This window comes from Notolepis coatsorum (assembly GCF_963971535.1).
Source record: "Notolepis coatsorum genome assembly, chromosome: 10".
Classification (NCBI taxonomy): domain Eukaryota; kingdom Metazoa; phylum Chordata; class Actinopteri; order Aulopiformes; family Paralepididae; genus Notolepis; species Notolepis coatsorum.
In genome coordinates this window covers 91775156-91803134 of record NC_140174.1, presented here as the reverse complement: position 1 = coordinate 91803134, position 27979 = coordinate 91775156, and the positions used below count along the sequence as shown (strand labels likewise).

Below are 27979 nucleotides of genomic sequence, written 5' to 3'. Positions count from 1 at the left end.
AAACCAATTACTTACCACACATGGCTACACCTTCGTTACAGGACAGTCACTACCAAAGATTGAGCGTCTCTCTGCTACCTATGTCTGCTGCTGCCAGGATCTCATCAGTTCCGCGTCTGCTAGTCCTGTCATCTAGGACCCGCCTCCTTGGCGTTTCATTGATCAAAGTCAAGCAGCTACTTCCAAATGCTCCTCCCGATTGGTGGAATGACATGTCACTCAAGTTGCACCTACGGACTCAAGACACTAGTCCTGACGTGGCAATAAGGATGCTAAATCCGTAAACAGCAAATGATTCAAAGCCATTTCATCACCTCGTGACCCTAGAATAAACATCCCCCATTCGGTAGCAGGGGTGTGTTTATTCATTATAATTATATTTTTTGGGGGGGTAAAATGTGTGGGACCACATCGGAAGCGTGGCTGTAAGTGACAACACAATGAAACATTTTTAATCAATGGTTCATTTAATCGAATGATGTAAAACGGTGTATATGCAAGGTACTTGAGTTAACTAGTTAATAGGTTACACTTTATTTACATACATATTTATATTAATACAGTGCATACATGGTTTTTGTGCGCTGTTGTGTATAATGATAGATTTACACAAGGTGTATCTGATAAAAATAAATACCTCAGACATCAATTGCTTAACACCATCTTTGTCTCCTTTGCTCTGGTAACAAGTGCTCCATGAACTGAAATGCTAACCATGTAATGAGAAGATCTATCAAGGTGAACGACTTGTGATCTGTATAAATAGGACACGTTCTATAATTTTCAGTGGTAAGTCACAAATGCTCTGCTTTGCATGTCTGTGATTGTTTTTGTTGTCAAATGTAAATTTTTGACTGGGGATTTTCATCACATTGCACTAAACCAATGTGTGGCTTTTCATAATCTGTATGTATGTCTTACTGATGAACTCAGACAGCTCGATCTCGCTTTAAAATAAGTAAATAAAGTTCTAATCGACCATGTGGGAGGCAAGTGACTTTCAAGACTACCAAGACACACTTTTCTGATGCCCAAAACCTTTCTAAATTATATCAAAACCTAATATCAATGAACCCCAACGACTCGCTATACATTAAGTTGAAGTGGGAGGCTGAGCTCCAACAGATCTCACAAGAGGAGTGGTTCGATGTTTGTACTGAAGCACATAATGTGACTAATTATAATTCCTGGAGAGAATATAAATGGAAGATCATTAGTAGGTTTTTCAAGACCCCCTTATTGACTGCTAAAGCAGGTACGACTCCCACAAGCGAATGCTGGAGGGGATGTGGTGAACAAATAGGTAACCATACACACATTTTCTGGACATGCCCAAAACGATGTCACTTCTGGGATGATGTATTCAGGGATGTAAAAAAGAGTATTCGACATGGACATCCCACAAGATTTCAAAACTGCCATCCTCGGAATCATACCAGAGGGCATTGAGGGAAGGAAAAGTGTGTATCTTCTTCAAATACTGTTAACTGCTGCCAAGAAAATGATCACAATTAATTGGTTAAAACCCAGTCCCCCAACACATAACCAATGGCTAAACAAAGTTAAAGAAATTCAGGACATGGAGAGGATGATTCATCTGATCTGAACTGTTGCAAGGTGAACAGTTCGATAGAAAGTGGGCTTGTATAGAGCGAATAGGGCTATAAAGGCAACGTATTACTTATTTTCATCTTATTATTTTCTATCTTATTCCCCATTTTATTGTCATTTTCTTTTTAAAATGGTTTGATCCACACATGTAGTATATTCTGGTTTACCGTTTTTTTTTTATATATATATTTTATTTATTTATTAATGTATTTATTTTTACACCCCTTCCCCAAGCATAGCTGTCTCTTAATGACACGGTACAGACAGGATGTTAATTGAGAACTAGTTGTAAAATATATCTGCATATCTGTACGGTCTTGATTTTGTGCTGAATAAAAAAAATACATGAACGGGAAAAAGGATGCAATCCTAACTGCATGCATTTACATGCTTTTAAGAATGGTCAGTGATGGAAGATGAAAAGTTAGATTTATAATGCAATGATGGTGATACAACCAAAGCTCTGGTATAAGAAAATGTTTACTACTACTGTACTACACCCAGAGAAGAGAGGTTGACTGAGGTTCCTACAACACCCAGAGAAGAGAGGTTGACATGTAGTATATTCTGGTTTACCTGTTTATTTATTTATTTTATTATTAATTTTTGTGTGTGTCCCCCACGCCCCTTCCCCAAGCATAGCTGTCTCTTAATGATACGGTACAGACATGATGTTAATTGAGAACGTGTTGTAAAGTATATCTGCATATCTGTACTGTCTTGATTGTGCTGAATAAAGAAAATATGATACTTAACACTTTAATCGCCGGGGTTAAATTCATAATTTACCATCCCTCGCCAGCCCTATTTAACATGGAGAAGTTCCCCTTCTTTGCAGGGCTATAACTTTTTAAATTCTATTGCTAAATTGCCATTATTATGGCCCATTCAATGTCCTATATGTATTGTTCAGGGTGTAGCAACTTTAAACTTTTTCATTCACATATTCATACTAAAATATGGTCTAAAGTATAAGTATGTTTTTATCGTTTTCTGCAGCTTTCTTCAGAACGTGATTTATAGCCCTAAATGCATTATATTGATGATCAAATACAGTTTGGTAGGAATCTGTGCGAGATAAAAAATTTCAACTGGATGTGCTTCTAGAAGTTTCTACGCATCATCTGATGATGACCGGATGGGCGGGGAATCGTTTATAATTCTGTGGGCAGCGTTAGATGATTCATCCAGAGTGGGTCATATGTTCATCATAGCAGTTTATATCGAACACGTTAGAATATAACGCTGAATCTTACCGTGGCTTCCTCGCGCCGCTGGCAGATGAGCATGGAACAGAATTTTTTCTATTATGGGATGTAGAAATGCCCAATCCATTTCCAGGTTGTATAATAGTATACGTCCAAATCATGTTGTTTTTTCGAGTTATTTGCACCGATCGATGTTCACTGTATCAAGACGGAGTCTCTCTAACGATAGCGAGTGGCCAGACCGCCTGTTACTGTTCCGCAACTGTAGCTACTTCCGGGGTAGGCCTGATTGGCCCCGACAGGCACGTGACAGGCGCGGCCACGCCCCGAGGCAGCCTCAGGACGCGCAACGAGTTCACAGGCTTTCCGCCTTCAACGCCGCCCAGGAAGAGGCAGGAACAGGAGTTCGCGGCGCCTTTCACATCGCAGTAGTCATCAGTCATAATAATCGCGCCGCAGTCATGCAATCATTTATCATTTAACATTTGAAAGGCCAGTCATAATAATCGCGCCGCAGTCGGCAGTCATGCAATCATTTATCATTTATGAAATAGTATAGAGACATATGTACAGCGTCGCGACAGCAGTCATCAGTCATAATAATCACATCGCAGTAGTCATCAGTCATAATAATCGCGCCGCAGTCATTTATCATTTAACATTTGAAAGGCCAGTCATAATAATCGCGCCGCAGTCGGCAGTCATGCAATCATTTATCATTTATGAAATAGTATAGAGACATATGTACAGCGTCGCGACAGCAGTCATCAGTCATAATAATCGCGCCGCAGTCGGCAGTCATGCAATCATTTATCATTTAACATTTGAAAGGCATACATTGTTGAAGGCAAGATCTACGCATTGAAGCGTTGAGAGAAAAAGACAGCCAAGATTGTACTTTAAACTAAATGACTTTTATTTGCCTGTATTCTAATTACATGCGCTGCTTTGGTCCAACATTAAAACGTCAAAGTAGAACTATTATGTACTTTCTCGTTGCGCGTCCTGAGGCTGCCGCGGGGCGTGGCCGTGCCTGTCACGTGCCTGTCGGGGCCAATCAGGCCTACCCCGGAAGTAGCTACAGTTGCGGAACAGTAACAGGCGGCCGGACCACATATGGATGAGCACTACCGGTTAAAAGGTTAATTTCCGGTTGGCGATCTGCCGATCGGCCACCAGATGGCGCTCTTGAACCGCTAGAGAGTTGAGAGGAGATCAGCAGTGTGTCTCAGGGCTCCGGAAAGGAAATATGATTTCGATGACAGATTTTTGAAATATTGACATCAAAGACGAGTTCCGGCGTCTTCGGCAGAATGAGCATGGCTAGGAAAGACGAGTTCCGGCGTTTTCGGCGATTAAAGTGTCAAAAAATAAATAAAAATAAAACATAACCGCCAAACCCTAACATCTTAACCATAACCGTTAAATGTTCAAATGAACCATCAACACAGTATTGCTGTGTTTGTATCAAGGTGGGTTGGGTAGGGTCAGAACACTCGACCACAATCACTGTTGGTTCAACTCCCTGTCGCGGTGTATGTTTTGGACTTTTGCTGATATGAAACGTATATATTTCTTATGGCTATAACATAACGTACATTATGTACCCTTTTTCCTGTGGTCGTTTAGTACTTTATTTACATTTTCTGATGAGACCGCATTGACTCGGAACAGAGATGGTTATCGCTTCATTTACAATGACACTACTCCAGTGTATATGGTTTCTCAAAAACATCGTTTGGCAACACTCGATATTCAACTTGCATGATATTAGAAGATAAATAATAATAATATTGTGCGAGCGGTTACCGTCTGTCCTCTTTCCAACAGTGTGTAAAACTCAAAAACTAGGGCTGTACTCGACTAAAGAACTTTGTCAATTAACAGTCAAGGACTTTGTCAACAAATTGATTTGTTGATTTCATCTAGGATTTGCGCTTCTCCTCACGTGCAGTAATACACAATAATGCAAAAGCATCTCTTTAAATGTCATACTTACCAGAGATGTGCTCATAATTTTTCAGGAAATAAATTATTCAGCCTGGGGGAAAAAAAGGTTTTGACTAAATTGACTAAAAGTCTCTGTCGATTAAGATCAAACCAATCGACAATGAGGAGGCAGCCATATTCAGAATGAGGAGGGTTCAGTGTACTGAAAGTGAAAGAAAACCCCACATTTAACGCAGTTATAACATGCAGGCTGCTTTGGGAGAGGAATGTCTATAGAGTCTTGCTGCGTAGGCTTCAAGCTCGAGCAACTTCCTCCTCCTCGTCCTTGACCTGGAGTGGCAAAAACAAGAAAAACATGTAGATCAGGACATGTACATGTACAGCACTGCAGTAAATACAGTCAGGTCAATACATATTTGGACATCGACACAATTTTGGTTCTGTACACACCACCACAATGGACTTGAAATTAAAGCAAATGTTGATAGTTTCATTTCAAGTCCATCGTGGTGGTGTACAGAGCCAGAATTATGAAAATTTTGTATACTGTATACAATAGCAACCACGGAAACCCACAGTGTTTTAAATATTATTAGATTTTTATGTTCAGTTTTCATACTGGATGAGGTATTTCCTAAAAATGATAAACACATGTCTGGTAAGTACTAGAGAGAATACTAGAGAAAACCCAACGTTTGTCAAATATATTACATGGATATTTGAAAAATAAAAACCGATTTCCGAGATTGCCAAAACACATGTTCTGGGGAGCGGTACAAACCTGCTCCACTGATTCCACCTCAGGGACGTAGAACTGCAGCATATTTTGGATTCCGCTCTTCAAGGTGACCATGGAACTGGGACAGCTGGTGCACGAGCCCTGGAGCTGCAGCTTTACAACACCGTCCTCAAAGCCTCGGTACAGAACGTCTCCTCCGTCCTCCTGCACCGTGGGTCTGGGGGGGGGGGGGGGGGGGGGGGGGGGGGCATCAACGGGAATAGAAAAGGAGGGAAGTTTATTTTGATTCGATAAATGGTAAATAGCCATAGCCAACTATAGTGTCCTTGAGCAAGACACTTAACCCTCTAACTGCTCCCGATGAGCAGGTTGGCACCTTGCACGGTCGCCTCCGCCATCGGTGTGTGAATGCGTGAGTGAATGGGTGAATGTGAGTCTGATATACAGAGTGCCTGAGATATAATAATAGAAGAGAAATAAAGAAAATAAATTATAATTACAGTAATAATAAAACCCAAAAAAGAAAATAACAAGAAATACAAAAACATAGAGTTCAGCGGAGAAAGAATAAGATCTGACAAAAAACCCTCCTGGGACCCATTTACCACTGCCGCTTCTCTGTACCGTAACTCTTTGAGTATTTGCGCTATCGAAAAAAGCTCAGTGCCGTCTGAAAGCCAAGGAAGCCAAGCTTATTACGGTAATAAAAAAACTGTGGGAGTTATTGAGGAAGTAAACAGGTAGAATTCTACCTGCTTCAAGGTCAACCACCAAGGTCAAATCCCGCCTAGACAAAAGTGAGTAAAAAGGAGCCTAAGAAGAATTAATCTAAAAGGCCAGGGTTCACAAACTGTATTGCAGTTGCATAATAGTTCCAAGTTCAAAAATTTACATGTGCTAAGTTAAATTGATGTTCAATTGCAGTGTCTACTTTAGTAAAAACCTGTAAAAATCCCATTCCGATGAGTTTTTCTTGACTAATAAGAGTTTGATACACACTCAAAACATACAGTAAGTTAAAAAAATAACAGATATTGAAAGCTGAAGTAGTTCTGAAAAAAGGGTGAAAAGCACTTACTCACAGCACATTCCCTGACAATTACACAGCAATGTCAACTACATATACCCAGGCGGACTGTTTCAGGCTTAGGTTTAATTTACTATCTAGAAGCGTACAAGCCCCTCCTGAGTAACGTGAGCTCACCTGATCCGAGTGTCCAGGAGCTCTTTGATCATTGCGACCACTTCGTCGTCGTCATCCGACGGTGCTGTGAAGAAAACGTCATCAGATTTTTTACACAAAGATTCAAAAGGTTGGGCTGATTTTTCTCCTCCTCCTGTGTTTCTGCGCGGGTTCCTTGCCTGTGTCTGCACGGGGAGCATCCTCATCATTGACGACAGGAAGTCCAGTGGTGAAGAAATCCATGAGGGCAGCAAATACATCAGGTTTGATCACTTTCCACTCCAGATTCACATCAGTCTAAACAGGGAGATAAAAGATAATGAGCCATTCCGTCCAAGTGACATGTGCCATGATTTAGAGTTCATGTACGACAACAACGCGGTCTCATCAGAAATCTCATAAATAAAGCACTAATCTCGACCACAGGAAAAAAGGGTACATAATGTATGCTATGTTATATCCATATCCATACATAATATATTTACATATTGTACCCCCCGGAAAAAAAACACAAAACAGTGTGACCAAATTAACAATGCTTGTGGTGGGGGGCGAGTGCACTCACCTCTAGACCAAGTCACCCACCCTGATACAAACACAGCAATACTATGATGATGGTTCGTTTTAACATTAAGATAGCAACTTGAGAGAGGCGGCTGGGTGGCGCAGCGGACATTACGCTCGTCACCAATGCAAGAGACACCGGTCTCGAATCCGGCTGTCAGCGTTGCCTCCGGCTTGGGCAGAGTTAGCGGGAGGGGAGTCGAAGGGTGGTAGTCTGGTCATTGTAAACAGCGACTCCTACAGGTCGGTCAGGGCGCCTGCACAGCAAAGACAGGAAAATGGCGGGGGCAGTGTGAGCCTCCTACACGTTACTCCTCGCCAATGAGAGTCCGCGCTGGCAGGTGAAAAGATGTGACTGGCTGCCTCCACATGTATCGGAGGGGACATGTGATGGGCTTCTATCCTCCCTACGAACGGCCAGTGGGGGGCACATGCAAGCAACGATCAGGACAGGACAGGGAGAATTGGCACGAGAGGAAATTGGGATGGGAGAAAAATCACATAAAAAGGGGGAGAAAAAGTAAATAAAAAAAACAAAAGATAGAAAGTTATGAGGTTACGGTTTGTTTAAGGTAACTGTGGTTAGGGTTTGTTTAAGGTAACAATGTGGTTAGGGTTATGGTTAGTTTAAGGAACAGTGTGGTTAAGGTGAGGGTTGGGGCAAGACTATCAGAAAAGTGGCGAGTGCACTTGCCAATATGAAAACGTAAATATATTATGTATGGCTATAACATAACATACATTATGTACCTTTTTCCTGTGGTTGATAATTACTTTATTTACGTGTTTTAAGTGAGATCGGACACTAAAGATGGCGCTACCTTCGTTATGGTGATGAAATCGGGGCCCAGGAAGACGCTCTTGACACCATCGATTCTAAACAGCTGCCTGGAGGAGAAAAGAGAGTGATGTGGAAGCGTGCTATCGCCCTGGTGACAGGTGCAATTGACCTATCTCAAGCCCTGCCCTCTTTTCTTTACATTTAGTCATTTAGGGTCATAAGTCATAAGTACATTTAGTTGATGCTTACTTATCCAAAGTAAGCAGGAAGGGTACACCTCTGGCTAAGGGTAAGTAACATTGTTCGTCAAACAGTGTCAAACTTGAGTGCTACACTGCTACAGTCTTGATTGCATAGTAGTGTAGACATATTAGCACAGTAGGTAGTAATATAGGCAAGGAAGATTAGGTTCAGACAAACAAGCCACTCCTTTTAATGTGCGAGGACAGGCTCAGAGAGTTAATGACCAGATTAGCAAAACAATGAGCTGAAACCAGTTAGAATACGCCCTATTTTCAGCCAGATCAAATAAGATGGGAGATTTAACTAGTTAAAAACACTTTTACTCTGAATTTACTCACTGCTTCAATAGCCATAACCAGTTAAAACACAGTTTGTAATGCAACAGTTGTGACTGTAGGATCAAGAAAAGAGGACAGAGCTTGATTGGTCAATTAAATTCAAAAGGGCAACCATGCAATAGTGAAATAATGTCTTCAAAAGCAGCCAGATATGCATTTACAATTCTAAAAGCAGCCAGATATGTCTTTACAACTCTAAAAGGTTATATTTTATGGTCACATTATTTGTAGCACTGTGCTATCATGCCAGATGATGGAAAATATGACCTTGGTTGAAAATAACCAGAATTACCCTTGAAGTTTAATTGATTGAAAACTTTATTAACAGATTGCAGAATGGGTACAATACTAACAACTGCTAGAGGATAAAGACCAGAAAAAGACTTGTAACCTTGTATTTATTGCAACCATGTACAATAATGCTGTATATAGCATAATATTTAACCGTATATATTAGGGATGCTCGATATTGGCTTTTTTACCGATACCGATATTCCGATATTGTCCAACTCTTAATTTCCGATACCGATATCAACCGATACCGATATATGCAGGGTTTCCCTGTCCACTGAATAATTTCAGGTAACTAATAATTTCACTTGATATATATATAACAAATATTGTTATTGTTTTTTTTTGTTTTTAAACCGATACCGATATTTTCCGATATCACATTTTACTGCCGATATCGGCCGATAATATCGGTCGGCCGATAATATCGGACATCCCTAGTATATATATATATATATATATATATATATATATATATATATATCTTTACACATCCGTCTGTACATACCGGCATATAATCCTTTTTACATATCTGTAGATACTATTATCTATATGTGTACATATCTCTTAACTACTATTACTAGTTATGCTGCTGGCCAGTATGACTTACTACCATAGTGTCTTTATACTTGTATCACTGTACATATTGGTAATACAACTCTGTACATACATCCAATTAGCACTACACCCAGTAGTACTAATACATATATATTTTATACCCAGTTTAATCACCTGTACATTGTATATTACTATTGCACTTTACGGTTACATTTGCACTCTGGTTGGATGACAAACTTATTTTCCTTGTACTGTACTTGCTGTATAATGAATGACATTTTAATCGAATCTAATTTAGTTGTTTCAAGTTTCATACAACAACAAATATACCTGGCTAGAGGGGAGCAGTAAGCGTCTCGAGGGCCGGGGAAATCCATTGTTCCCGAGTCAAGAACCATGCGACCAGGAAGGAACTTCAAGCTGTTTGGATTGGGTGTGTCCTGGGTCTGAATGAACATGGTCCTGGCTGGCACGGTACACAAACACAAGACATGTGATGTAACTAGGGTTGGGTAATGACCGAATTACATCGGTACTACAAAGTACGCTAGAACAATCAGTACCAAATTCCGGTACCTTTACATGTTTAGTGTAAGAGCGTAATATTACTAGACAAGAGGGAGCCTTTTCCACAAATATCTATATTACTGTTGATAAACATTTAAAAACAATCATGCAATTTTATTTTGTGTGTTGTGTTACAACAATAAATAACAAAATGTTGATTGAAATAACAAACTGAAATGAATGTTTTTTTTATTACAGAGAGAGTTACGCAAGTACCGAAAAAAGGTACCGTTGGGTACCGATACTGAATTCCAAGAAGTGGTACAGGTACAGGTATCGGTTCAAATGTGAACAGTACCCAACCCTAGATGTAACGAGTCATATCATCTTCTCTGTTTCTTAAGGCTTGTTCCGACCGCCTCCGGCCAAGTCTAGCAGCGCGACTGCATTCAATTAATTTCCGATGTAGAGAAGGAGCGTATGCAGTACCTTGCGTTGTACCTCGTGGCTGCAGACGCTCTTCTACATTGGAAATGACTTGAAAGCAGCCGTGCTGCTAGACTTGAGGCTGGAGGCGGTCGGAACTCGGGATGAGTTAGAATTTTCTAATAGTCTCCACATTCGTGTCAAGAGTCGGAAAAAAATATATATTCAAAGCGCTTTACAATCTGTTCCTCACATTTTACCCATTCACTCACACATTCACACACGACGGCGGAGGCAACCATGCAAGGTGCCAACCTGCTCATCAAGAGCAATTAGGGGTTAAGTGTCTTGCTCAGGGACACTTCGACACACTGTCCAGGAGGAGCGGGAATTGAACCGGGAACCTCCGGATTACCAGACGACTGCGCTACCTCCTGATCCACTGTCGCCACCATAAATCAAAAACATGCTTATTTTGCAACAATAAAAAGATAGTCCCACCACGGATAAAGTAAAGGATAAAGAACACCAGAACGGACCTCCCCCGATGGGGAACGCAATAAGTTCCAGTGCCACCCGAGAGCTAGATTTATTTTGCAGGCCTACCTACTAGGGATGCACCGGTCCGACTTTTTCAGTCCCGATACCGATACTTGGGTTTGGGTATCGGCCAATACCGATACCGATACCGATCCGATACCCATTGTCCAAATATTTTTTCTCCAAAAAAGTTAAAAGAAAAAAAAATGTATCCGCGTTTTTTTTTTTATTCAAATATATTTGGTTTTTAAGAATTGTAAAGGATCACAAGTGTGTTTTTGATTTGTTGTAAACAAAGACAGAAAATAAACTTCATTCATTCAATTAATAAACTGTATGCCTCACTGTCACTGTGTGGAAGAGACTGGGATCATTATTTTGTGCAAGGCAACATCAGGCTTGACTTAAAACATTACTTTCCTAACTTAGTGAAACTAAATGTAACAAATTAACACATAGATATAAATGTACTGAATGGATATTTCTTATTTTATTTATTATTAAAATGTTTTTTTTTATCCGATATATATATTTTTTTACCGATACCCGATCCAGCTATTTTACTGATATCGGCGGCCGATACCGATACCAATATCAGATCGGTGCATCCCTACTACCTACCAGGAACAATAGACAATGGTGTTGATGGCCATTTCCTCGAGACTCCGGTGTTAAGTGAAGTCCAGTGCAAACGAGCACTCTGCAATACACGTCCAGCAAGGCTATGGGAGCACAATAGATGTTATTACTCAGCAATTCAGCCTCGGAAAAGACTCAATACTTAGGCTACTGCTGCGTCTGTAAGTAAGCACTGAATAGCCTATGGCAGGGGTGGCCAACCCATGGCTCGCGAGCCGCATGTGGCTCTTTGCCCGTCAATGTGTGGCTCTTCCATCCATAAAAAAAAAAAAAAAAAAAAATATTATACGGACGTAGAATAAACATTTACAGATTTTCTTTTAAATGGTCCATTTGCATGTTCTCGGTATCTGAATCTAGGGACATCTATGGATCAGTGTCAGAAATAGTGTGTCTGTTACTAGGCTTGAGTAAATTGTAATGAGCCAAAGGAGAATATCAAATTCTATTTACATTTTTTTTTTATCTTTGACTGTGAATAACACCATGCTAAAATGTACCAGACCTGAAGCAAATGAATAAAGGGAAGATGATTAAACAGAAGGTTTTGTAGATACAGTAGTGAATTCTGCCATCTTTTTTATAATGTAAATTTCTCCACCATTTTTCATCGTATTGCAACACCGTTTTTTGCAAGACGTTCACAGAAAGGTAGAGAAACTAACTGCGTGTTCTGTTTTTAAGCATTACATCACACGCAGGAGTGGTTTGTGACCAATAAACCATGCCTAGGGGTGGTTGTTAGGCCCGAGGCGCAGCCGAGGGTCGTTAGACCCCCCTAGGCATGGTTTATTGGTCACAAATCACGACTGCACGTGGTGTAAAGCTTTTATACAACTGCCAGATTCATCCAACCTTATTTCTATACAATAAACACACATTAATCGAAGATTTATTGAAAAAACCATCCGCCAGAAAAAGTAGTTCCCACAACTCCATGTGGAAGCAGCTTGAAGTGCATCCAACCAAACTAACACATCCAACTGTGTATTATTGGAATGATTGAGAGAAGTTGCCTCATGTGGAAGCAGCTTGAAGTGCATCCAACCAACTAACACATCCAACTGTGTATTATTGGAATGATTGATTGAAAATTTTATTACCAGATGCAGAATATAAAGTAGGTAAAACAAATTAAAACGTTTTCTTTGCCCTATAGGAAAAAAACGTTTTCTTCGCCCTATTTTTTTATTTATTTCTTTTAGCCTAAACTTAACCAGTTGGAAACCAGGGGTACAGTAATAAAATTAGCAATCAACCAATCAATCAATTCAATAGACCATGCTCACTTAAAACAGCGCTGCTTCTCTCTCAGTCTGACTCCCCCGCTGTTGCAGACAGGAGTGTGTGTGTGTGTGTGTGTGTGTGTGTGTGTGTGCGTGCGTGTGTGTGTGTGTGTGTCACAGTGTGTGTGTGTGTGTGTGTGTGTGTGTGTGTGTGTATGTGTGTGTGTGTGTGTGTGTGTGTGTGTATGTGTGTGTGTGTGTTTGTGGGTACGCCAGCGTCGGACAGTGAGAGTGAACGCTGCAGTGCAGTCAGTGGGGAGGAAGTAGAAATTTAAATCTATCAATTAATCAATCAAACAATCCGCGATTTTTCTTTTGTTCTAGATAGACTCAAGACCCATCAATTACATCATCCAACATTGTTTAAAGGGCTAACACATTCCCCTTGACAGAATCGCTTGATATTTAGTCGTTTAGTCGCCATTAACATATCCATTTGTAAAGATTATTGGCCACCTTCTTGTGATCCGGCGGAGTGATGTGATGTGGGTCGGTTGTGGGCGGGTCCTGGGCCAGCAGCGTGGATTGTTGCCAATAAAGACGTGTGAATGGCCAATCAGAATCGAGAAATTTGCATGCCGTTGTATAATATGGCAATAACGTTCAGGTTTGTGGGAGATAATCCCAAAAAATAAGAGAAATAAAAAAGTTAATCTAGAAGTCAGATGATTGACAGGGGCTGGCGTGAGTTGGGTAGGGTAGTTTTTCGAAATTCGAAAGCCACGAGCCTCTTCCTTCAAAAGACTATACTCACTTTTGGATGTGCCACTTCCTCCTGTCAATATGCACCGGTTTCCGACTCAATGCCCTGAGATTTCTATAATCTTATATTTCACTAATAACAGTTAAAATCATTGGTAAACAAACGTAATGCTGAAAATATACACTTTTACTGTAAGAGGTTAACCCTGTGAGGCCCAAATTAAAAAGACATTAGCAACTTCAGAGGCCAGAGGGTGGGACATAAACACATTTACTATCAAATAGCATTGGCTGAGGCTGAACAACAGGACCAATTGACTATACATGTGCTTAAGATTTTTAAATAAACATTTACAGACTTTTTTCTTTTTAAATGGCTAAAAGTGATTCTGTAATTTTGCAACCGTGGGTCTCACAGGGTAGTTCTAACCCTGTGAGGCCCAAATAAAAAAGACATTAGCAACTTCAGAGGCTAGAGGGTGAGACCTATAAACACATGAAGGGTGCCGTGACTGATAAAAAAGGTTGAGAAATGCTGGTATATGGTGTGGCTCTTTGTGGTACCACAGTAATCTTTGTGGCTCTTTTAGTCTCTGACTGGTTGGCCACCCCTGGCCTACGTATACCCAACCTATACTATGCTCAACTGCATAGTATATGAGGCTTGGAGAAAATACCAGGGCAGAATACAAATGCTCGCCAATAGGTAAAAACGTGAGATTACTTTGTTGGCTTTGTCATTTCAATACTGCAATATTCAGTCGATCGTTTGTAAAGTGCAATGTTTATAATCCCAGCACTGTTTGCATATGGCTTTTCCTAAAAACAGAGCTATGCAATCTGTGACATGACTGCATTTGCAGGTTGACTGGCCATTTTGGCATGGCAGGTCACCTGAAAATGCAATCACGTGTCACATTGCGTAGCTCAGTTTGAGGAAAAGATTATAAACATTGTACTTTACAAATGGTCGAGTGAATATTGCAACTTTGTGCCGTTGGCATAGCTAAGTTAGTGTAATGATGACTGTACATTGAAAGTCTGAACGTCTGTACATTGAGTCACGCCTGTATGTGAAGCATTTCTTTTCTGGCCTATGGTGTTTTCTCCTAACCTCATTGGGTTGGTTAAACCAGCTAGGAGTAGCCATGCTACATATCCTGTCACTTAGGCCCAATGATGGATCAATTGTTTCAAAATCTCATGAATCCTAAATCTGAGCCTAATCTTATTAGGCTGTGGACTACAGAAGAGGGGAAGAAAGGCTGGACTCCATCAACATCAACGGGTGGAGAGAGTCAGCAGCTTCAAGTTCATCACAGAGGACCTCACCAGGGACAAGCACGCACACCGGACAGGTGCTGATGAAGAAGGCATAACAACACCTCTTTCACCTGAGGTGGCTGAAGAAATTCAGCATGGGGTACTTTAACACTTTGATCGCCATGGGTTAAATTCATAATTTACCATCCCTCGCCATCTCTATTTGTCTATGGAGAAGTTCCCCTTCTTTGCAGGGCTATAACTTTTTAAATTCTATTGCTAAATTGCCATTATTATGGCCCATTCAATGTCCTATATGCATTGTTCAGGGTGTAGCAACGTTAAACTTTTTCATTCACATATTCATACTAAAATATGGTCTAAAGTATGTTTTTATCGTTTTCTGCAGCTTTCTTCAGAACGTGATTTATAGCCCTAAATGCATTATATTGATGATCAAATACAGTTTGGTAGGAATCTGTGCGAGATAAAAAATGTCAACTGGACGTGGTTCTAGAAGTTACTACGTGTCATCTGATGATGACCGGATGGGCGGGGGATCGTTTATAATTCCGTGGGCAGCGTTAGATGATTCATCCAGAGTGGGTCATATGTTCATCATAGCAGTTTATATGGAACACGTTAGAATATAACGCTGAATCTTACCGTGGCTTCCTCGCGCCGCTGGCAGATGAGCGTGGAACAGAATTTTTTCTATTATGGGATGGAGAAATGCCCGATCCATTTCCAGGTTGTATAATAGTATATGTCCAAATCATGTTGTTTTTTCGAGTTATTCGCACCGATCGATGTTCACTGTGTCAAGACAGAGTCTCTCTAACGATAGCGAGTGCCCGGACCACATATGGATGAGCACTACCGGTTCAAAGGCTCATTTCCGGTTGGCGATCTGCCGATCGGCCACCAGATGGCGCTCTTGAACCGCTAGAGAGTTGAGTGGAGCTTTGCAGTGTGTCTCAGGGCTCCGGAGGGGAAATATGATTTCGATGACAGATTTTTAAAATATTGACATCAAAGACGAGTTACGGCGTCTTCGGCAGAATGAGCATGGCTAGGAATGACGTCTTAACTCGTCCCCGGCAATCATAGTGTTAATTACTAAAATGACAGTAATTTATTATTATTCTATTGAGTGAGTACGTAGTAATGTTGAGGAGGTGAATCCCTATGGGTGATGGGATGTAATGTATGGAGTCCTTGGTAAAAACATATCGGGGGCTTCCGGTATGAGAGCGGAAGAGTAGCACGCATGCGGTGAGGCTCCTGGTCAAAAGAGCGAAAAACGGAGAAATAAGGACCCGAAAAGTGACGGAAAGTGATCAAAAATGAAGATGCAAACGAGAAGGAAGGAGGAGAAAACAAATATGAAGGAAAGAGAAATGGAGAACTCACAGGAAGAGGAGAGTTCGATGGAGCAGAACCCCCGAGGCGAGACCGAGAAGGAGCAGGCGAAGGAAAGGGGGAGTCTCGGCTGAGACAGACAAGGAAATGCCAGGATGGGCCGTGCTCATGCAGGCCGGGATATTGGCGACCATGAAACTGAACTCGGACATGATAAGAAATGATATTGGGAAGTTACGGGAGGAATTGAGGAAGGAACAGGAGGACTTCACAGGTGAAATTAATACAGAAATCAAAAGGGTGGATGAGAAGATGGCGGAACAGGACAGTAACGTAACAGAGGTACAGACTAGAACGGCGCAGATGGAGGAATGGAGCACAGAGATACACGAGGTGTTAACGTGTGCGATTCAAAAGCAAGAACAGATGGAGACAAAGATATCGGACATGGAGGGGAGGTCACGGAGAAATAACATCAGAATATGGGGATTGAAAGAAGGAGTCGAAGGGGAATCGGTGATACAATATGTGGAAGAGCTTATCAAGGAACAAATGAAGGAGACGGGACTGGAAAAAAATGGAGATACAGAGGGCCCACAGGGCGTTGGCTCCGAGACCGAAACCGGACAGACCTCCGAGGGCGGTGATTATTAACTTTCTGAGATTTGAGATTAAGGAATTGATACTCAGAACCGCGTGGACCAAAAAGATAGAAATCGAGGGGAAAAGACTGTCGTTTGATCAAGATTACTCGACAGCGGTGGCAATAACACGCAGGTCCTACGCGGGACTGAAGAGAATTCTGAAAGAAAACGGAATGAAATTCCAGTCACCCATGACCTCGCTAAGGATTCACTGGAAGGAAGGGACGGTGACATACGCGACAGCGCGGGAGGCGGCGGAGGAGATGAGGCGACGGGGGATGCAGATGGCGGAGGACGGAGAGGGAAGGAGACAGGAGGGCCAGACGCGGAGCCTGCAGCAGAGATTGGAGGGGGCACGCAGATGGACCAGAGTGGGAGATCGAGGCCCGGGAGAGGAGGGAGGAGAGAGAAGGCCGAGGTGAGACGTGACAGACCGGAGACGGACGAGGAGGCCAGAGATGGAGAAGGAGGAGAGAGGAGACGAACGGATGAGTACACACACAAGAGATTGAAAAACTATCCAAATAGAGACAAAATATAGAAACTGAAATAACATATACATAAACACACATTCCCAGGTAGAGGCAGGATATAGGAACGAACATAACGTATACATGGACACATAATACACAGGCCGACGGAGGAAATAAATGGAAATATAATTAGGTATGATAGACGGAACACAGAACATATTGAAACAAGTACATAGACACACGCTGAGAGTAACACAGTTGGAAGGGATTAAGGGGATAAATGGACATCACATAGAAAATAGAGAGAAGGAAAATAAAATAAAAAGAGGTACACAGAAGACACCACACACGGGTTTGGGAGGAAAGAGGGACATTGGAACATATGAGCCGCATTGAGGGGGACCTAGGAAATGGGGGTCTTTGATCAGAATGAAGGACAGAGCGCTTTTGACCAGGAGCACGACAGCAATAAGAACAGTAAGAAAGCTGGACAAATATGACGAGCGGTTGGGGGCAAAGGTTTCAAACCCCCAAGCCGTCAGGAGGAGGCCTCTCACTAGGAGAGCAATTACTCCTCACCCACCAGCAGGGGACAGGGGGGGACACAGGGACCCCCCGAACGCCTTGGGAGCACTTTATGTAAAGTTTATGTTTTTTATTTATGTTAATCATTATATGTATTCGGTGAAGAGAGCGGAAGCTACAACCGGAGGGGGGAATGAACGTGACATGGGGGGGACTGGCAGACGAAAGAAGAAGAAATATGACAATGGTTAAAGGTATAAAAATGATGTCGTTAAACGTTAATGGAATGAATAATGCGATAAAGAGGGGCAAAGTGATGTTGAAATGTAAAAAAAGTGAGATGGAAGTGATTTTTCTGCAGGAGACACATTTGGTAGCACAGGATCATGAGAAACTGAAGAGATTTGGATATGAAAATGCATACTATAGTTCCTTTAAACGGAACCTGAGGAGAGGAGTAATCACGTTAATCAAAAACAGTCAAATTTGAATTGATCAAGGAAGTAAGAGACAAGGAGGGAAGGTTTGTTCTGGTGAAGGGGAAAATGGAGGGCCAAATGGTTACGTTAGTGAATGTTTATGCACCCCCAGAGAGTGAGAGGGATTTATATGAGACCATTTTTGATATGATAGTGATGGAACTAGAAGGGATATTGATATGCGCGGGAGATTTTAATGTAGTACTGAATCACGACCTAGACACCACGAGTACTAGAAAAGGACGGGCACCAATCAGTAGATATATGAATATTCAGATGACGGAAATGGGAATTACAGATGTTTGGAGGGGGATGCACGCCATGGACAGGGAATACACACATTACTCACACCCGCACGTGACATATGCGAGAATAGACTACTTTTTGATGACGACGGGGGACAGTTACAGGGTACGGGAGAGCAGAATAGGAGTAGCGGACATATCGGATCACAGTGCCATATATCTGACAGTAGATCTAGAAGGGAGACGGAGGAACACGATCTGGAGACTAAATGTAGGAATATTAAATAACAAGGGGGTGGTGAGTCAGATCAAGGAGGAGATAGCCAGATACAAGGAAGAAAATGACAACGGGGCGGTAGATCCGAACATTCTATGGGACCAGGGACCGAAACTAAAGCCTGCCGCCCGCCAGGGGCGCTCAGTTTTTACCTTTGGCGCTTGACACTTAGAGGGCTGCCCGCCGTGTGGCATGTAGACGTGTAGTTCATAACGATACTTTTTATTTTGATTGTGCGAGTACAGATTATAGCCTCTCTCGTCTTTTTTTTCTCCGCCGCGAGATCGTTAAAAAACTACAAGTCCCACATTGCACTCAAGTCAACGGTCCAATCACAGTAGAGTGACGTGACTGGTTTCATGAGAAAGAAAGCAAATGACCAATCGGAAGCTCTCATTTGGCTTGTTTACTTCCTGAAACGCCACCATTGCAATATGCGGGCAGTCTGCTCTAGTCTAGATCGGAGTGGACCTCCATGAGCTACCGTTACTGTTTAAACAATGACCCAGTCAACTATTCACTTTTAGTTTAATACATGACGAGGCATTGTCTAACGGTATCTAGCTGGCTAGCTGCTGATATCAACAAATGCTCCAGCAATAGTCGACTCGAGTGCATAATACCTCCGTTCCCTCATTAGCTAGCTCACGTTAGCTAGCTCCCGTTAGATCTATCTGTCCCAGTTAACTAAATTGTCTTAACGTTATCTACCGGGCTAGCAGTAGTTACAGATAGCTCCTGATATCAATGTCTTATAACATTGATTGAATGCGTATTCTAGCTGAGGGCATGTTGAATGTGATTTGACAAAAGAACCGTAACGTTACCAATAGGGTCCAGCTGCATCGCCGGAGAATCCTTGCATGCTGAATGTAGGGTCTAGCTGAATATAGGGTCTAGCTGCAGGGCCGGAGAATCCTTGCTGGAGCTGGAGGCTACTCAAGTATACACACAGACAGTGGAGCTGTTTGCAGATAGCGAGCATTTTGACTCATTGCGTGGTGGCGATGTCTCGCAGATAATACAACTACAAGTATGATTATATAATATATATTTTATTTAAAAAAAAATTATATAAAATATATATATCTTTTTTTTTAATCAAACAAAATTTGGCAGGTAAGAAATATGCTTGGCGGGTAGATTCTTCCCATCTACCCGCCACTGGCCGGTGAGTCAAAAAGTTAATTTCGCTCCCTGTATGGGACACACTGAAGGTGGTGATAAGGGGGAAATTGATGGAGAAGACAGCAATGCTGAAGAAGGCCAGAACGGAGACATATCACAATCTGATAGGGAAGCTGAAGAAGCTAGAGGGGAGACACCAGATATCAAAAGAACAGGAAACGCTCGGAGAAATCAAAGAAGTAAAGGCCAGGATAAATAGGGAATTATTGACGGAAATAGAAAAGAAAGCGAGGTTCATGAAACAAACGTACTATGAAGGGGGACCAAAAGCGACCAGACTGTTGGCTAGGAGAATTAGGACGCAACAGAAGTTGAACACGATACACACAATAAGGGATACAAAGACTAATGAAATATTGAGAGACCCAGCTGAAATAGAGAGGACATTTAGAGAATACTATGAGAAACTATACACACAGCCAAAAGCAGCGGGAGAAGAGGAAATAGAAGCATATCTGGAGAAGCTAGAGTTACCATCGATAGGGAAAGAACAGAATGAAGAATTAAATAAAATAATTACGGAACGAGAACTGGAAGAGGCAATTAGTAGAGCTAAAAACAACAAGTCTCCGGGGAGCGACGGATTCCCATCGGAATTCTACAAGACATTTAGAACTGAATTAGCACCCATGTTAGGGGCGGCGTTCAGACACACGATGGAAGAGGGAAAAATGCCCCCCTCGTGGAAGGAAGCCATAATCACCACGATACCGAAGGAAGGGAAGGATAGGGAATTATGTAGTAGTTTCAGACCTGTGTCCATACTCAACGTGGATTACAAGATGTATACATCGATAATATCAAAGAGATTTGAGACGTTTATGCCAGACATTATAGATGAAGATCAAACTGGATTTATTAAAGGGAGACAGACACAGGACAACGTGAGAAAGACATTACACATAGTAGAGGAGATACAAAAACAAGGTGGTAGCGCGGTACTGATTAGCCTAGATGCAGAAAAAGCATTCGACAGTGTAAGCTGGACATTTTTATATAAAACATTGATGAGGTTCGGACTGAACGGGAGGGCGATGAAGATGATCAAGGCGCTATATCAAGAACCGACAGCGAGGGTTAAGGTGAATGGCAGCTTGACGGATAGAATCAGATTAGAGAGGGCTACCAGACAGGGATGTTGTCTCTCACCGACGCTCTTCGCCGTTTTCATAGAACCACTGGCACAATTGATCAGACAGACCGAGGACATTAAGGGAGTAACGAGTAAGGATAAAGGGAACGGAATATAAACTAGGCCTGTTTGTGGACGACGTGATAGTATACATGAGGCAACCAGACAAGAGCTTCCCGGCACTGATGGATCTACTGAAGGAATATGGCCACTACTCAGGATACAAACTAAACGTGACAAAGACACAGACCTTAGCATGGAACTATACCCCAACGACGGAAATTAGGGAACAGTACGGGATAAGATGGGACATGGACAAGATTAAATACTTAGGGGTGAACATCACGAGAGGGGTGGAGAAACTGTTTGAGGCGAACTATACACAGATAAATCAGAACATCAAGAGAGACTTAGAGAGATGGACAGTAATGCCCTTGGACTTCAATTCAAGAATAGAGGTCATTAAAATGAACATACTATCAAGGTTACTGTACCTATTCCAGTCACTACGATACAAATACCACAGAATCAATTCAGGGAGTGGGACAGACTGATATCGAGGTTCATATGGGCGGGGAGAAGACCACGGGTCAGATATAAAACACTACAACTACCAAAGGAAGAGGGAGGGATGGCAGTACCCAGCCTACAAGATTATTACTATGCAGCACAACTGAGAGCAGTGACGTGCTGGTGTAACGACAGATATGACGCAAGATGGAAAGACATTGAAAAAGAAGGGGAGGGATACAAGGTACAAGCTCTGGTGGGAGATAGGGAACTATTCAAAGAAAAAGAGGGACTATTAGATCCAATTACCAAATGCACCTTGACCATATGGAACAGAGTAGTAAAAACACACAAATTGGAGAAGCAGTCAGGGGTTCTGAGATGGGTAGCACATGACAAGAGATTCAAACCAGGGAGGTTAGACCATGGATTCAGAAGGTGGGAGAGGGAAGGGGGGGGGGGGGGGCAACAGCGATATGCAAAATGATAGAGAAGGGGGAAATGCAGTCACTACACAAATTAAAGGAGAAATTTGGACTAGAAAACAGGGACCACTTCAGATATCTACAGGTTAGAGACTACTACAACAAAGAAATAAGGGGGGCCAAAGACGAAGAACAGAATGAAATAATAAAGATGATAGTATGGGCATACGAAGGGGGGCAAGGAAGAGTAATATCAGCAATATACCGGGCTATAATGAACAGCAAGGGACACACGACCGATTACATAAGGGAGAAATGGGAGAGAGAGCTAGAGATAGAAATAACAGGGAAGGAATGGGGGAACATATGTGAGGTGCAACATTCAACAACAGGATCGAGGATATGGAAAGAGTTTGGATGGAAAAACATAATCAGATTCTTTATAACCCCAGAGCTGAAGGGAAAATATACACCAACACAAAGAGCATGCTGGAGGATGTGTGGGAAGGAGGGGGCAAATCACACGCACATATTCTGGGGATGTCAGAAGCTGAAGGGGTATTGGGAGGAGATAGGGGAGGCAATGATCAGAATATTAGGATACGGATTACCACAAACAGGACTGGTGCTTTACTTAGGAGACCTGACACACGAGGGAATACAAGGGGGGGACAAATATTTAATAAAGATAATGTTGATAGCGGCCAGAAAAGCAATAACGAGACTGTGGTACAAGGAAGACCCTCCGACAATAGCACAATGGGTAGGAATAGTGGAAGAGATACAGGATATGGAGAGGATAACACACATGCTGAGGTTACAGGAAGAGAAATTTGGAGAAAGATGGGGTAAGTGGGAGGATTACAAGGGGAACGAAAACGACATCACAGAGGAAGAACCAAATACACCACAAGAGGGCGAAGGGTAAAGGAGGAAAGAGGTTCAAAGAGGGTCTCTGAACCCATGTCACACACTTAATGTTTTCTAATTTCATTTTGGTTTAAGGTATGACAACTGTTTTATGTTTTTTATTTGCTTAAGTCAGTATTTTTTATTTTTTGTCTTTTGGATATTAACATTTTTTATTTATTATTTATGTCTGATTAATAGTGTTGTTGATGTTATTGTATATGTCGTGTTGTTTGTCTATAAATGTTTAATAAAAAAATTTTAAGTTTAAAAAAGAAAAAAAAAACATATCGGGGGTGACCGAAAAAGAAAATGTAACCTTTATCCGAAATGAGAATATGGGGAAACCGTGTGAATAATAAGGTCATCCGGTAACAAATCGAATTAAGAATTCTAGCTCATTCATACATACATACGTCACTCATTGGTACATAATCAATTGATTGATTGAAACGTTTATTAACAGATTGCAGAATGGGTATAGTACAGTACAGCTCAATTTCAATACAATTGTTAAGGGGATGCAGACCAGAGAAAGACTTTCGTCTTGTTTACATCAGGGTCCCCCATTTTCAATTCATCGTAACATATATGACATACAGATACAGTACTGCTACATCTATACATTTATGACATACCAGATTTGCAAATACAGTCCCGTTTGTGATACAAAAAGTGTCCAGAAAAAGAGTATATACATTTGACGTAGAAACTGTACATTGGAGGAGGTTGGGTAGGTGGGGTGGGGTTGGGTGGGTGGGTGGGGTGCTGTACATTGGAGGTGGGGGGGGGGGGGGGGGTTGGGTAGGGGGACACACACTGTACACTGTACATTGGAATACTGACAAAGCCATACTTGGTAATTTACTGTACAACTGGGTTAGGACATTTGTAGGGGCCAGTTTCGAATTGCAGTCTCCCGTAGGTGTTTTTTGAGTGTTTTTGAAGGTGGGTAGTGATTCACATTCCTTTACAGCTTTGGGTAGGGCGTTCCACATTGATGTGGCATAATTGCGAAACGTGTTTAGTCCCTTGTTTGAGCCGAATCTGGGTTTAACATGATTTGTGGAGCTGCCTCTGGTGTTGTGATCATGGTATTCACTGACCTTTGGGAAGTATTTTGACATGTACATGGGTACCTTGGTCGTGTAGTGTATCTTGTAGACCAGGCCCATTGCAAGTTGCTGTACTCTGTCGTCTACTCTAAGCCATCCAAGGTTGTCAAAGTGGGCAGGGGTGAGGTGGGTTCTAGGAGTCAGGTCAAGCAGTAGTCTGACTAGTTTGTTTTGAGATGTTTGTAATTTGTTTTTTAGTGCCTTTGAGGTGCTTTGGTAGCATGTTGTATGAGTCTGTATGTATATAAATGTTAAATGGTATATGTGATGTGTTGTGATGTCACGTTTTGTATGATGCATGTTTTAAGCATCACACTCCCCCACCCCCCTACAAGGACCACAATGGAAATAAGCTCTGAGCTTTTTTGTGTTCATCCTTGGCAGTATATCCCGACTGTGCTCTTCTGTCACATATTTATTTTTATATTGTCAAATAAAGTCATTCATTCATTCATTCATTCATTCATTCATGAGGTGCAAGCATAGTCATAGTACCCTTGAATGAGTGCTCCTGCCAGAGTCTTCAGGGTATTCTTGTTTACCAGAGAGGAGATCCGGTACAAGAATCGAGTTCGTTGGTTGACTTTTTTTATTACATTAGATGCCATTTTGTCACAGGAAAGATTAGCCTCTAGGATGGAGCCCAGGTAGGTAATTTCATCTTTCCTTGTGACAATATTGTCACCCACTGTAACTGAGAAGCCGTCGGTCTTGCTGAGTTTGTTATTTGAACCGAAGATAATGGACTCTGTTTTGCCCATGTGTAATGATAGTTTGTTGTCGGCGAGCCATATGCAGATTTTGCCTAGTTCCGAGCTGAGGGCTTTTTCAACCTGTAACTTGTTCTCAGAGACCAGCAGGGCTGAGTGAGTTGTCCGCAAACAGGAACAAGTTGCAGTCACAAGCTGACGACATGTCATTTGCATAAATTAGGAATAGTAGCCGTCCTAGTATGCTTCCTTGTGGAACACCACAGCTCACTGTGAGGGGGGGGGGATAGGGTACCGTTTACCTCCACCATCTGTTCTCTCCCCTCCAGGTAGGATTGTATCCAGCTCACTGATAGACTATCAAAACCAATTGCTTTTAGCTTGTCAATCAGAATGGTGTGATTGACAGTGTCGAAGGCCTTTTGTAGGTCCAGCATGACCATGCCGCAGTATTTGCCCGCGTCCAACACCTACGGGAGTCTGCAATTCGAAACTGGCCCCTACAAATGTCCTAACCCAGTTGTACAGTAAATGACCAAGTATGGCTTTTTTATTCCAATGTACAGTGTGTCCCCCCCTCCACCTCCAATGTACAGACCCACCCACCCACCCAACCCAACCTACCCAACCTCCTCCAATGTACAGTTTCTACGTCAAATGTATATACACTCTTTTTCTGGACACGTTTTGTATCACAAACAGTACTGTATTTGCAAATCTGGTATGTCATAAATGTATAGATGTAGCAGTACTGTCTATCTGTATGTCGTGTGTGTCATATGATTAATTGAAAATGGGGGACCCTGATGTAAACAAGACGAAAGTATTTCTCTGGTCTGCATCCCCTTAAGAATTGTGTGTATTGAGCTGTACTGTACTGTACCCATTCTGCAATCTGTTAATAAACTTTTCAATCAATCAATCAATCACACGTTACAGTTGACCGTAAATGTAAAATGAAACGTCAACGAGGAGATCAACAATGTTACATAGACTGACAAATAACCAAAACTGCACAGAGCACAAAACTTACGGATGAGAAAGTCTTGCTGAAATACCCAACAACCTCCCGACCTGTCTGCAAGTCGCCATGTTTGTTATGGTTGCCTTGCTGTTACGTCATATCCCCAACGAAAAAGGTTTAAGCGGAAACCCTTCTGCGGCTATGGGGCGTTATTCTTTTTCCTAGTCGCATTTCTGGCAGACGCTCTCTGATTGGCCACTGACTGACGCTCTCTGATTGGCCACTGACATGTTTGCCCAATCGCGTGACGAGCTGTGTCTTTGCCCATTTCCGCGTCGAACAGCCTGCAAACTACAGCGTTATTTTTTTTCCTAGCCACATTTCTGGCAAGACGCTCTCTGATTGGCCGACGCCTGTTTCTACACTGGTTAAGCTTAGGCACTCTTTCGAAGTTGGTTAAGGTTAGAGTTTGTCTTAGAGCGTGACGGCAAGTTCTTTCGACGGTTAAGCTTAGGCACTCTTTCGAAGTTGGTTACGGTTAGAGTTTGTCTTAGAGCATGGCGATAGAACGCCAGGTAGTTTGGCGTCTCTACTTTTCGTAGCTCCATTTCTGCAGACCCCTCTCTGATTGGTTGAGCCCATTTCTGCAGACCCCTCTCTGATTGGTTGAGCGAAGCCCCTCTCTGATTGGTTGAGCGAAGCCCCTCTCTGATGGCAAAAGGCGGATTCTCGAAGTCAACTTCCTGTCTGTTGTTGCTAGGCAACTGCAGCGTGGGGGGAAACTGCCCCGCCTGGTACATTGGTTCATTTAGTGCAGAAACGGACCGTTAAAGCGTCAAATTAAAGACTATCAAGCGGAATTTTCTTCAGTCCTTCACAATGCCAAAGAGCTGCTGTGTTACGCGTTGTACTAATGACAAAAACAGAAATCCAAATCGCAAGTTTTATACCATCAAGGAGGAAAAAGTGGCTGGTGGCTAACTTTCGGCTAACTCGCTCTGCTGTTGTGGTTGTGGTAGCTACATGCTAAGCTAACGTTAATTACATAATATCGAACCGATAGGAGCTTATCTTATCTAATCTTACGTGGATGTTTGATCGGGTAGTGGCACACGTGGTACCACCACGTAAGATTAGATAAGATAAGCTCCTATCGGTTCAATATTATGTAATTAACATTAGCTTAGCATGTAGCTACCATGACCACAACACAGAGCGAGTTAGCCGAACGTTAGCCACCAGCCACTTTTTCCTCTGTGATGCATCAGCTGGTATTATATAAAACTTGCGATTTGGATTTCTGTGTTTGTTATTAGTACAAAACGTAACACAGCAGCTTCAATTTGGGTATTCGAGAGTTGGCCATGTCTGTATGTGTTTTGTATGGACATTATGTCAAGTCAATCAGGGGGAGATCTTTGACTCATATCTCGCCTTAGAATCACCAGAAAGGCTTTTGAAATAATGAAATGCCATGTTGGCCTCAATATTTTCAAAACAAATCGTATGAAAATGTTATGAAATGAACAAGAATGTGATAAAACATGTAATAAAAACGGACCTCAACGCATGCATTTGATGGTAGAAATCCGTATGGTCCCCCTATACCAAGATGGCGGCGGTCTCGTGACATCAGAGTGTCTTCGAGAATGTAATGTTATCATATCAAGAAGATAAAAAGAAATGTACTACCAGATTCGCGTATAACGTTATTTCGCGTGACTCCCCACTTACTGTAACTGTACCATGACGCACTCCCCACTTACTGTAACTGTACCATGTTCTACATATAACCTCATCTCATGCACCTTGTTGTGTATCCTGTTTCGTTTTCCTCATTATTATATTCAGAGTTAATTATATTGTTTACACTGTCTTTCTTCTATTATAACCCTGCCCATTTGATGTTCCCAAATCATATTCAGAAAGTATCACAGAGACTTCTATTGACCAAGGAATTAGTTATTATTAGTAAGACACAACATTTCCGTAGCAATCCGACATTGACCACCAGACTCTTTCTCTTAAGGCATTAACTGGGTTAATTAATATAAATGTTATATTGTAACTGTCTAGTTACACATTGGTTCCGAAACATGTATGTTCCAGGCTGCAATTAAAACTTTGAATCTGAGAGAGCTCTGGTCAGCGAAGCCGGCGATGCGAGCAATTATTATTGGTTTTTAATGACA

The 27979-nt window shown here is 41.9% G+C and overlaps 2 protein-coding genes across 5 annotated transcripts in view; both read right to left on the bottom strand.

Annotated features, from left to right (window-relative positions):
* LOC311235944 (glutamine--fructose-6-phosphate aminotransferase [isomerizing] 1) overlaps window positions 1-107 on the bottom strand; it is a 77164-nt gene extending 77057 nt beyond the window's left edge. For both annotated transcript variants that reach the window (XM_084323483.1, XM_084323484.1), the window contains exon 1: window positions 16-107. In XM_084323483.1, the coding sequence (XP_084179609.1) occupies window positions 16-22 (7 nt within the window). In that variant the 5' untranslated portion in view covers window positions 23-107. The remainder of the gene's footprint in view (window positions 1-15) is intronic.
* A 350-nt stretch (window positions 108-457) lies between these two features.
* On the bottom strand, window positions 458-25929 carry nfu1 (NFU1 iron-sulfur cluster scaffold homolog; the record flags this gene model as incomplete). 3 transcript variants are annotated; one of them, XR_014620186.1, is made up of 10 exons in its annotated part: window positions 458-3155; window positions 4215-5099; window positions 5551-5725; window positions 6713-6776; window positions 6871-6988; window positions 8077-8143; window positions 9797-9932; window positions 11561-11661; window positions 19662-19769; window positions 25857-25915. XR_014620186.1 is itself a non-coding variant. In XM_084323486.1 (9 exons), 9 exons carry the CDS (start codon window positions 25913-25915, stop codon window positions 5064-5066), a joined length of 864 nt encoding a protein of 287 aa, XP_084179612.1. In that variant the 3' UTR covers window positions 3902-5063. The 3 variants fall into 3 exon arrangements, 1 of the variants encoding a protein (XP_084179612.1); XR_014620185.1 differs by lacking the exon at window positions 19662-19769 and having other exon boundaries at window positions 25857-25929; XM_084323486.1 differs by lacking the exon at window positions 458-3155 and having other exon boundaries at window positions 3902-5099.
* Between the last annotated feature and the right edge of the window lie 2050 nt (window positions 25930-27979).